Source organism: Neofelis nebulosa, chromosome 8, assembly GCF_028018385.1.
Source record: "Neofelis nebulosa isolate mNeoNeb1 chromosome 8, mNeoNeb1.pri, whole genome shotgun sequence".
Lineage (NCBI taxonomy): Eukaryota > Metazoa > Chordata > Mammalia > Carnivora > Felidae > Neofelis > Neofelis nebulosa.
Window position 1 is genome coordinate 773,690 of NC_080789.1, and position 10,068 is coordinate 783,757.

At 66.2% G+C, this 10,068-nt stretch overlaps 1 protein-coding gene across 5 annotated transcripts; it reads right to left on the reverse strand.

The window, feature by feature from the left end:
* Positions 1-140: 140 nt before the first annotated feature.
* Positions 141-10,068, reverse strand: TRABD (TraB domain containing). Of its 5 annotated transcripts, none has more exons than XM_058740931.1 (10): positions 9,951-10,068; positions 4,468-4,536; positions 3,990-4,068; positions 3,394-3,560; positions 2,927-3,067; positions 2,416-2,526; positions 2,183-2,322; positions 1,765-2,030; positions 1,569-1,680; positions 141-1,438 (listed from the first exon to the last, which is right to left on the reverse strand). In XM_058740931.1, exons 2-10 carry the CDS (start codon positions 4,498-4,500, stop codon positions 1,261-1,263), a joined length of 1,227 nt encoding a protein of 408 aa, XP_058596914.1. In that variant the 5' UTR covers positions 4,501-4,536; positions 9,951-10,068; the 3' UTR covers positions 141-1,260. The 5 variants fall into 5 exon arrangements, with proteins under 5 accessions (XP_058596914.1, XP_058596916.1, XP_058596915.1 ...); XM_058740933.1 differs by lacking the exon at positions 9,951-10,068 and adding an exon at positions 6,089-6,144; XM_058740932.1 differs by lacking the exon at positions 9,951-10,068 and adding an exon at positions 5,649-6,082.

A 10,068-nucleotide genomic window follows, 5' to 3' on the forward strand; every position in this document is an offset into this window, starting at 1 on the left:
CTAGATCTAGTGCTGAGAGGCAGGTGTTGGCAGCAGGAAGTTCTCCAGACCACTAGGCCCAGGCCAGTCATCCCTGCTGCCACCCGTCACCTCCTCCCTGCCGCTTGCGCTCATTTCTACACACTTCACAAAACAGGAGCTTCCAAAATTAGACTTTATTTCCATTTCTCAGGAATGAGTACACGTATGACAGGAAAACACGGTGCGGCCCCGTTCACGGCCGTGGGTTTCACCTGGTTTTGTCAGACATCGAGTCAACACAAACACAATCAAGCGTGGCCCCGGGGCCCGGGTGGGCTGCACAGAGGCCGTGTCACAGACACATGACCCGCGGAGCGTGGCCGCAGGGAGGTGCCCGGGGTGGGAGCCCCGCGTGGGCTCGGCCCAACCTCGGGTCTCCGTCTGTCCCGCCCCACAGCGGACACGCGCCCGCTGTCCACTGAGGTTGGGGCCGAGGAAGGCTCCTGTCCGAGGGCTGCAGCCCCAGAAGCCCCCAGCCAGAGGCGGGCCTGGCACCCCCCTGCGGAGGCTGACCTTTCCCACGGGCTCACCCTCTCGGGATCGAGGTCCCCCCACGCACACGTTCTCTTTGTCCCAACCAGGTTTAAGGCTAGTATTTTCTGACATTTGCTTCAGTTTTTCTCTTAAGTTAAAATTACCTGAGTAAAAAAACTTCAGACGTTTTTAAAAACCAAAACCACACACCGTCTGCAGGCAGAGCTGGTGTGCGCCCGCCGCGACCGAGCGTGGCCAAGCTGCCCAGGCGGGAGGGACGCTCCCAGGAGCCACGACAGAGCTGCGTGGGGTGACCTGGCCCTTCCCAAACATGCCGGCCAGGAACCCGGTGGCCCAGAACCCACTGGGACTCGCTCCCGGGCCAGGGCTCCTGCTGCCAGCGCGTGAGAAGGCACAGTGAGGTAGGGGATGGCTGGCCGTGCCCACCACGCCCCTTCACCTGGGGGCCGGGGATGGGGGGTGGGGCAGTGTGCACCTTTAGCCCCTCCCCCACCAGCGCGTCCTGATGCCCGTGAACCCCAAGAGCGGTCCCTGCAGGGCCGGGGATGAGGGTGGGGAGGGGGCTGCTGGGAAGCCTGAGCTCAGAGCAGTTAAATATTTCTTTATTTGGGCGGGTTGGGGGAGGAGAGGCATGGCCGGGCCTGGACCCCCACAGGGGGTGGCACCCAGCCGCTCCTCGTTGGGGGGGGGCCAGCCCCAGCGCCCCTCAGCGGTGACACGGGAGCAGCCACGTGTTGGTCCTTCCTATTTGCGCGGCCGGGCCGCGGGCGACCTCTGCAGACAGTACTGAGCGACAGGCAGTGACAGGACCAGGCTGGTGGCGCGGCGCCCCATCCAGTAAAGGCCGTAGCCCAGCAGGCCCAAGAAGGCGGCCTTCACGGCCAGCCGGGACACTCTGCCGGAGATGGACGGCGGGGGGACGCTGGGGAAGGGAGGGCGGGCTGGGCCTGGCTGGGGCGCGCACGCTGCCCCCCAGCCCCCAGCCCAGCCCGGCCGCGACCCCGCCGGGCTCTGTGCTCAGGGACTGCAGGGCGCACGCGGGCGGCACTCACGTCATGATCTCCTGGATGTTGAGGTCGGTGGTCCAGTTCTTCTCGATGCCCGGCACGTGGCCCATGCCCACGACACCCACCACCACCGAGGGGACACACTTCCTGGGCTCGGCTGTGGGGAAAGCGAAGCATCAGCCCCCGCCCGGCGGGCACGGTGCCTGGGGAGCCCCCGCCCGGGGCCGGCCGTCGCCGTCACCGTCAGAGGAGCGGGGCAGCTCCAGGCGCCGGGCGGCCTGCCGCAGCATGTAGGTCAGGTAAACGTCGCGCTCAGAGACGATGGTGCGGTGCAGGTCGGGGAACGCGCCGACCATCTCGGCCATCATCTGCTCCAGCAGGTCCTTCTGCTTGCAGCGCTCCACGTCGTCCTTGCTGGGGGCAGAGGGCACGCTGCCAGCCTCGCGGGCACGGGGTGGCCAGCGGGAGGCCGGTGCTGTTGACCCAGGGCAGGGACCTCGGTACCCTCTTTGTTTGGGATCACGGCGGAAGGAAGGCCCTTCCGGGGAAGGCCCTGTTTGAGGAGGCTCAGCCCGAGAACAAGGGGGAATGTGCCACGCGGCGGGGGCTGGGCCCCGCTTCCTGGGTGGGGCTGCCTGCCGGAGGCCGAGGGGCCCTACCTGATGGGGTCTGACAGGAAGCACAGGCCCCAGGCCAGCTTGACTTTCTGCCAGAAGGACAGTGCAGCGATGGCCCTCTTGAAGGTGACGGGGATGGGCCGGTCGCCCAGGTGGAACTTGCAGAAAGGCACCTTGCTGGCCTGGGGCAGGGGCTGGGTGTTGGTTGGGGAAGCCTGAGCCCCGGGGTGGCTCCCGTGCACTGAGCCCCCCCTCCCGGCCGGACCCCGGCCCACCTCCTTGAAGGCCTCCCTGAACTCGCCGCCAGGGGCCATGCCCAGCTGCTCGGTGATGTGGGCCGACACCTTCAGCAGCAGCATCTGCATGAGCCCAGACATGACCCCGTTCTGCAGGGGAGGGGACTGAGGGTCAACGGCCGCGTGGGCACAGAGCACAGGCCTAGCCTACGGCGTGGGGCTGAGCAAGGGCCTTGGGCAGGCGGCCACAGCCACGGCGGATGCTGAGGCCCCACTTCCCTCCAGCCGCCCCCGCCCGTGTCCCTGAGGGGCACACGTCAGTCCGCGTGAGGGAGCGGCACTTGGAGCCCGCAGGCAGGCCGGAGCACACTCCGCGGCCACCCCCCCCCCCGCCCCCCCGGGGTCCCCGCCCGGCCCTCGCCTCGGGGCCGAAGCGCCACCCGCCTGTCCCCCCTCGTCCGAAACCCAGCACAGGGGAGCCCCTCTCCCGCCACCGGCCAGGGCGGGCGGGGCACCGCCCTGCTGACCGGAAGGCCGCCCGGCGCCGCACCTGCCGCACGGCCTGCTGCAGCTTCTCCAGGCTGATCTCCTTGGCCTCCTGGAGCAGCGTGCTCTCGTCCATCTTGAGCATGGACACGCGGTACTGGCACAGCTCCACCACCACCACGTCAGGCTGCACCTCCCGGATGGTCTGCAACGGACATGCCGGCTCAGCCCCGGGGGCCCTGCTCCCGGCCCGGCCCCGGCCCTGCAGGCGGAGGCCGCCCTGGAACCGAGCGGGAGGCCCGGCCCCAGGGGCCGCCTCGGCTGCTGTGGCCACAACTCGTTTCTGGAAGCAACCGAGAAGCTACAAAAAGTTCGCCGGTCGCTAAACAGAAAAGTGCCGAGGCCGCGAGGCCTCCCCGGCACCAGAAACCTCCCTTCTGAGGGGCGCTGGCGTCGCGGAGGAGGAAGGAAGCGGGGGCTCACGGGAAGGGGCCGCTCGGCCCAAGGCCAGCCCAGTGTGGCGGGCCTCACCTTCACGACGTCCCTCTTGCTGTCATCGCTGAAGTGGGCTGTGCCCACCACGTACACCCTGCTCCCGTCCTCGGCCACCAGCTCGGTCACGGTGCGCGGCAGGCTGGGCCGTTCCCGCCGCCTCCTCAGCTTCATCTCCAGGAGCAGGGACAGAGCGTCGGCGTCGGCTGCAAGGACAGCAGGCCAGCTGGGGTGCCGTGCGCACTGGGGCCCGCCTTCCTGAGCAGCTCTCTCCACGGGGCTCCCCCGGCCTTGATGGGCCGCCACCCACACTCAGCACTGCTCACCACAGCGCACGCGACCGGCACGGTGCCGTCGGAGCAGACCTTCCCCGTGAAAAGGGGCCTGGGCCTTGGCGAGGTCTGCAGTCTCCACGATGAGAATCAGCCAGGCATCGAGGGAGCCAGGACGGGGACGGCCGTGACCATGCAGGGCCGAGGTCCCCAGGGCAGCTCTGAAGCACTTAGCCTCCCACCCAACAACCTGGGGCCGGCTGGGGCCCCCATTCACCACAAACTCAGCCCAAGCCCCGCCTGGCCAGGAGCTGCCCACCCCCACCGGCCCCCCAGCACTGAATGGTGTCAGGGAGCACGCACACAGGTTCTGGGGTTCTCCAGAAAGCACCCTGGGCACCACCTCGGAAGACCCCACTGGGACAACGGGCTCCGTGTCAGCCTGCAGAGGGAACAGGAGTGTCTGAGTCAGGGGACCACCCTCCCTGGGGGCTGCGGGACACTTGGCACCCACCTGTCCCCAGCGGGCCCATCAAGAACTCAGGGGCTGCTGCTCCGTGAACTCCATGTGCTCCCCGGGACGAAATCTCTGTGATCATTTCCCTGGATACGGCCCACCCCCAGGGCTCCCTGCCCCAGGGTCCCCCTGGCTGACCCAGAACCCACCCCCCGCCCTCCAAAAGCCACGTAATGCTCTTCTATGCACAGAAGCAGCCACGGTGACCCCAGGCGACCACACTGAGGGGGAACCCACACTCTGCTGAGCAGCTGGCCAGACCCCGAGCCCGAGGCCATTCAGGAAGCAGCCGCCCCCCGCCCAGCATCCAGCCCAGGCTCTGACCTCCTGAGGTGACCGCTCCTCCTCCCCCTCCATGGCTGGGAGGCAGCTCCCGACACTGACGAGTGACACCTGAGGAAATACAGGAAGCACGTTTTCAGCTGCGCACGGGGCTCAGGGCAGCACGGGGCTCAGTCTGATCTGAAAGATCCGCGGGTGGCATGACCGCCTCTGCCCTTCCAGATTGACACCTGTCAGTCACCAGCTGCGGACGGCCGGGGTCCAGGGTCCTTGTGGCCGGCACAGCAGGTGTGAGAGGCTGGCTGTGAGCGGCATACAAACCCTGCACCACGGGGCTAAGAACAGAGCTGGAGAGGCCTGGCTTTGCCCCCGCCAGTGAACTGGGGGTCCTCTGCCGAGCAGACCTGTCACCCCCATCTCCCGTTTACCCCACAGAGAACAAGGCATTGGAGCTCAGGGACCAGCCCTGAGGAGCAGTCAGGCAGACCGGGACGTTCCCTTTCCGGTTCTGGAACAAAACACACTGCGCCAAACTCCCGCAGGTGAGAAAACCCAGCAGAAGACGTGAGTCTGAGTATCAAGTTGGTGCTGAAGGCCTTCAGCGGAGTCATCCAGGCGTCTCTGGAACTCAGACTCAGCGCGATGGCCGCTGCCCCGTCGGGAGCCACAGTGTGAGCGTCAGCATCGCGGAAGCGGGAAGGAGCAAGGCTCTCCGGCCGCCCCCCTCAGAAGGAGCCAGGAGCTTGGGGGGGGGGGGGGGGACAGTCAAGTGGGCACAGCAGGTGCACTTCCTGGAAAGGTCTTTGTCACCAGGACAAAGGACAGCGGACCATCCGGACCTCCGGGGCCAAGGGGAGTGAGGGGCCCGAGGCCTGTACCGGGACGTGTGGTCCTGGACGCCAGGCGCGAGACAGCAGCATCGCCAACGCGGGCTTCACCCGTGCTTCCCCGAGACGCCGCGGAAACTCAAGCCAGGGTCGGCTGCTGCCTCCGGGGCCACCTCTGAGCGCAGCTCGAAACGACCAGGCCCCCCCGAGGAGCCTGACCAGCGACCTCGTGCAGACTGTGGGATTAGGGAACCACCCCGACCTGTCTGAAGTTGGGCCGCGGTACCGTGGCTGGGTTCTCAAGCCCACCCAGCCCATGAGTGTTACATGTGCCTCAGGGCAGTGCTGGGGGAACGGGGTGCGGCTGCCCCAGGGCGCCACGGACCCTCGCCTCACCCGTTTTCCTGTGGCTGCACACTTCTCTCAAACTTTCACAAGAAGGAAGGGCAAATGATAAGGTCAGTGGGACGCCAGGCCAGGTTCCTGTCCCTCAGGCCTGTGGTCACGCAGCAGCAGGGAGCAGACAGGGTTCACCCAGGCCATGACCACCGGTGGCTCACCGCGCACCCCTGTGCAGGCAGCCCCCCCCCCCCTCCCGTGCAGGCAGCCTGGGGCAGGGCAGGGCTCCCTCCCAGCTTAACCAACACTCCCACACGCCCTGGGGCTGACCAAGGGTGGGAGGGGGCGGCCCCTCTAAGGGATGGCCCAGTTTCTGGAAGAGGAACTGGCTTGGGGCCAGAGGACACCGTTGGGCCCCGGCCTCTCTGGGCCCAGCAGAAAGGGGCGGCTGCGGAGGGGAGGAGGGCTTGGCCTCCTAAGCACCCCTCCCCCAGTACCTCCTGTCCCGGAGCCCCAAAGCCCCTTCTTCCTGCTTCACAGAAGGAAAGCGCTCCACCGCGCAAGGTGCCAACTGAAGCGCAAACAGGAAGCGGAGCCTGGAGCTGGAGGGGTGGGGCTGAGCGGTCACTGGAGCTCCCGCCCCCCCCCCCCCCCCCCCCCCCCCCCCCCCCCGAGCCGGCCCAGTAGGGCAGCCGGGACGATGGCCCTTTGTCAGGCTCCATGCAGAAAAGCAAACAGTTCTCCCAAGCAGCGCGCGGCTGCCAAGGTACTAGAAAAACTCTTTAAGAAAACATCCTGTGCCCTGGCAGGAGGGCTCCTGTAAGAACACGCAAGCGGGAGGTCACCACGGAGGTCGCCGTGGTGCCTCAGCCCGCCCTCCCACGGCGTGGTGGCGGCTACAGGTCCAGGGCGCATCCTCCCTCCCTCCCCCTCCCTCTGGCCAGACGACCCTCTGTGCCCACAGGGGACAGGCAGGCCCCACTCTGTGCGGGCCAGGGGCACCTTTCTGGGGAGGCCCTTCCGGGTCCTGCATCCTACAGGCCGGGGGTGGCAGACAAGCCTGGAGTCGGCAATGGCTCGGCCCCCCACTGTGGCGCAGCACCCGGGTCCCCTCCTGCAGCTGCTCCCCAGAGGTGGGCACCTGGCCTAGTCAGGCAGGAAGGCCACCGAGGCTCCTTCAACACCAAGCGTCTGAGATTCTGAGAAGCCTCTTTGTCTGAGGCTGTTGCCTCCACACACCTTCCGATACCCTGGTTTCCCTCCGCTGCGGGGGCGGGGTCCCCTGGCAATAGCCTTATAGGATGTCATTTCAACGGCTTAACCGCCCCCCACCCCCATATGCAGTTTCAAGTATTTACAGCTGAGGCCTGAGCCTCTCCCGGCTGCCAGGAGGGCAGCAAAGTGCCTACCGCCTGCCGCAGGCCTCTGGGCTCAGCCTCCACTCCCTGCACCCGCCGGTAGCTGCTGTGGGGCGTCCACATGCCTCCTGGTTTCCCGCCACACGCTGTTCGGATCTACAGGTCCTAACAGCTCCCTGCACCACCGCACGCTGCGGGGACCCCGGGAGGCCCCTGGCTGACACCCTCCAGGGAGTGCCCCCTCCTGAATCCACGCTCCAGCACGTGGCCCTGCTACCTGGCCGGGCCACAGCCACCGATGCTGGGAGCCTGTGACCCTGGCACGAAGCAGGAAGAGCCTCCTCATCCCCCTCCAGCCGGCTGTCGCTGCCAAGCAGGACTGTCCACGGAGACGACCTGTGGCCAGATGCCAGCGACCAGGCTGCAGAGAGTAGCACGCTGGGCCGGACCTCAGACCAGCAGGGCCAGCGACGTGGTGCGGCGAGGCCCGGGCAGGACCCTTCAACCCGCGAGGACTCGGCTCCTGCCTCTAGGATCGAGGCGCTCAGAGCAGTCACCCAGCCGTCCCATCTGTCTGCACACACTAGGCCCTCTCCTGGCTGCGAGACAGGTACGACACTCAGTCTTCACTTCAGCCCGTGACCTCCAGACCTCTGTGCACTTACTCCTGTCGGGGCAGGAAAAGAGCCAGCGATCTGGTTCAGAAGACACTGAAACGTAAGTTTTCCCCAACTGTCTCCTTCTCTGGAAAGGGCCACACCACTATCTGGCTCTAGAAATTATAGTCCTGCACACACAGGACAGCAGCACAATCACCCGCACGCTTCCAGGAAGTCAGACTCCAAAGCAGCGGGAATCCCCAACAGCTTTGGGACCCATCTTGTCCCGGACTCCAGCGAAGGGCCTGCTCAAAGGACAGGAAAGCCCCGCCTCCGTCAGGGTCGCACCCGCGCTGTGAGCCCTGAGACACAAATCAGAGTAGCGGGTTAAGGGGTTCTGCATCGGACGAAGTGTCGGAAATTGTCCTGCCGGGTGTGCATTTCAGGATGGAAGCCGAGAACGTCGGACAGGTCAGTGTGAGTGACACAGGTTCCTGCCTGCCCGGCCCAGGCAGCCGACCTTCGCCTGGGTCCCACCTCTATGCACTGAACTGTGTCCCCCGGAGTTCAGTATTGAAGCCCTAATCCCCATGATGACAGTGTTTGGAGGTGGGACTTCTGGGAGGTGACTAAGGTTACACGAAGTCATGAGGGTGGGGCTCCACGATGGTACTAGGGCTCTTATGAGAAGAGACACCAGGCAGCTGGCCATGTGAGCACACAGGGAGAGGAAAGCCGTCTGCAAGCCAGGACGACAAAGCCCTCAGCAGCAACCAGGTCGCCGGCACCTTGATCTTAGACTCCCAGCCTCCAGAGCTGTGAGAAAACAGTCTGCTATTTAAGCCTCGTCTCTGCGGTTCTGTTATGGCTGCAGAGCAGACTGAGACACCATCACCGCCCCCTCCACGCTCTAAAAATTGAGAAGCCACAAACTGCCCCCCGGATCCCAGCCCGCTTCTCAGTGTGGCCAGGGCTGACTGGCACCAAACGGAGTTCCCAGAAAAGCCCGCATCTCCGAACCAACCCACTGGGCTTGCTCAGGAAGCCAAAGGTCCCAGACTGGACAGACCAGCGGGCTGCAGAAACAAATGACCAAGTGGGAGACAGCGGGACGTGGCCAAAGCCCCGAACTTCCCAACGCCCCCACTTCTTTTTTTTTTTTTTTTTTTTTTTTTTTTATTTATTTTTGGGACAGAGAGAGACAGAGCATGAACGGGGGAGGGGCAGAGAAAGAGGGAGACACAGAATCGGAAACAGGCTCCAGGCTCCGAGCCATCAGCCCAGAGCCCGACCCGGGGCTCGAACTCACAGACCGCGAGATCGTGACCTGGCTGAAGTCGGACGCTTAACCGACTGCGCCACCCAGGCGCCCCAACCCAACGCCCCCACTTCTTAAGCCTGGGCCCCCCTGGCAATGGACACCCCCGGGTCTGGCAGCACCTGCTTTATGGAAGTGTGGCAAAGTCTGGGATTGGGGTAGAGGCCACAGGTCAACTTGCATTTGGGCTGGAGGCCTGAATGGCTCCTTGTCCGCCACCCCTGGCTGGCCCTGCTGGAGCCTGCACCCCGCCCAACCTTGGGCCCCCGCCCTGATCACCACTGCAGGGCGCTGTGTAGGGAGCACCACCAGCCTGCAAGACTGCCCAGTGGTCCTAGGGTCAAGGCTCCCTTCCAGTCACACTGCAAGGGGGCGAGCAGGAGAGCAAAGGGGACAAGAGACCTAGGGAGAGGGGAGCCTGCCCAAGAAAGCAGTGAGCCTGGCGGCCTGCCCATCTTCCTCTCCAGGGAACCCCGAAGCCAGTAAGTAGGCTTCCACCTGGAAACCACCCATTCTAACGAGGCTGTCCTGATCCCCAAAGGTGGCAAGGACTTCCGAGCAGACTTCCTGGCTGTTTTTTGAGATGCCGAAGCCAAGGCAGCCTTGCCTGTGCTGGGACAGTTTTACGGAGACTCTCCTACGCGGTACTTCGTGGCACATAAGTTACAGCTCAGTAAAGCCGCTTCACGGAAACAGAGCGCAGACTGCTGCAGGCCTGCGGAGTTCGGCCGCGCCGTCCACCCCACCATATGGCAGCCCCGCTCGCTCAGCCTGACGGGCAGAGGCCACCGGCACTCGGGAAGAGCCCAGGGTCTCCACCCGCAGAGGTGCGGCCCCCGGTTCTCGCCCGCGGCCCCCGCGCCGGGAGCCCCACCCGAGCCCGCAAGCCTGCTCCGCCCGCCCCCTGTCCCCGCGAGCCCCGGCCGCCGGCCCGGCCCCGCGCGCACTCCTCACGGGCCAGGGCTGACCCTTCCGACCCCAGGCCCCACGCTGGGGGCTGACTGGGCCGGGCCCAGAGCGAGGGGGCCCCCGCCCCCGCCCCCGCCCCCGGCCCGTCAGCCGGGACCCTCGCCGCGCAGCGTACCGAGGCGGGGCGGCGCTCCTCAGCCGGCCTCCATGCGGCTCGTCGCCCCACCGGACGGGGCGGACCGGGGCCGGGACCGGGGGCGGGGCGGCCGGACGGCCCGGGGACGGGGGCGGGC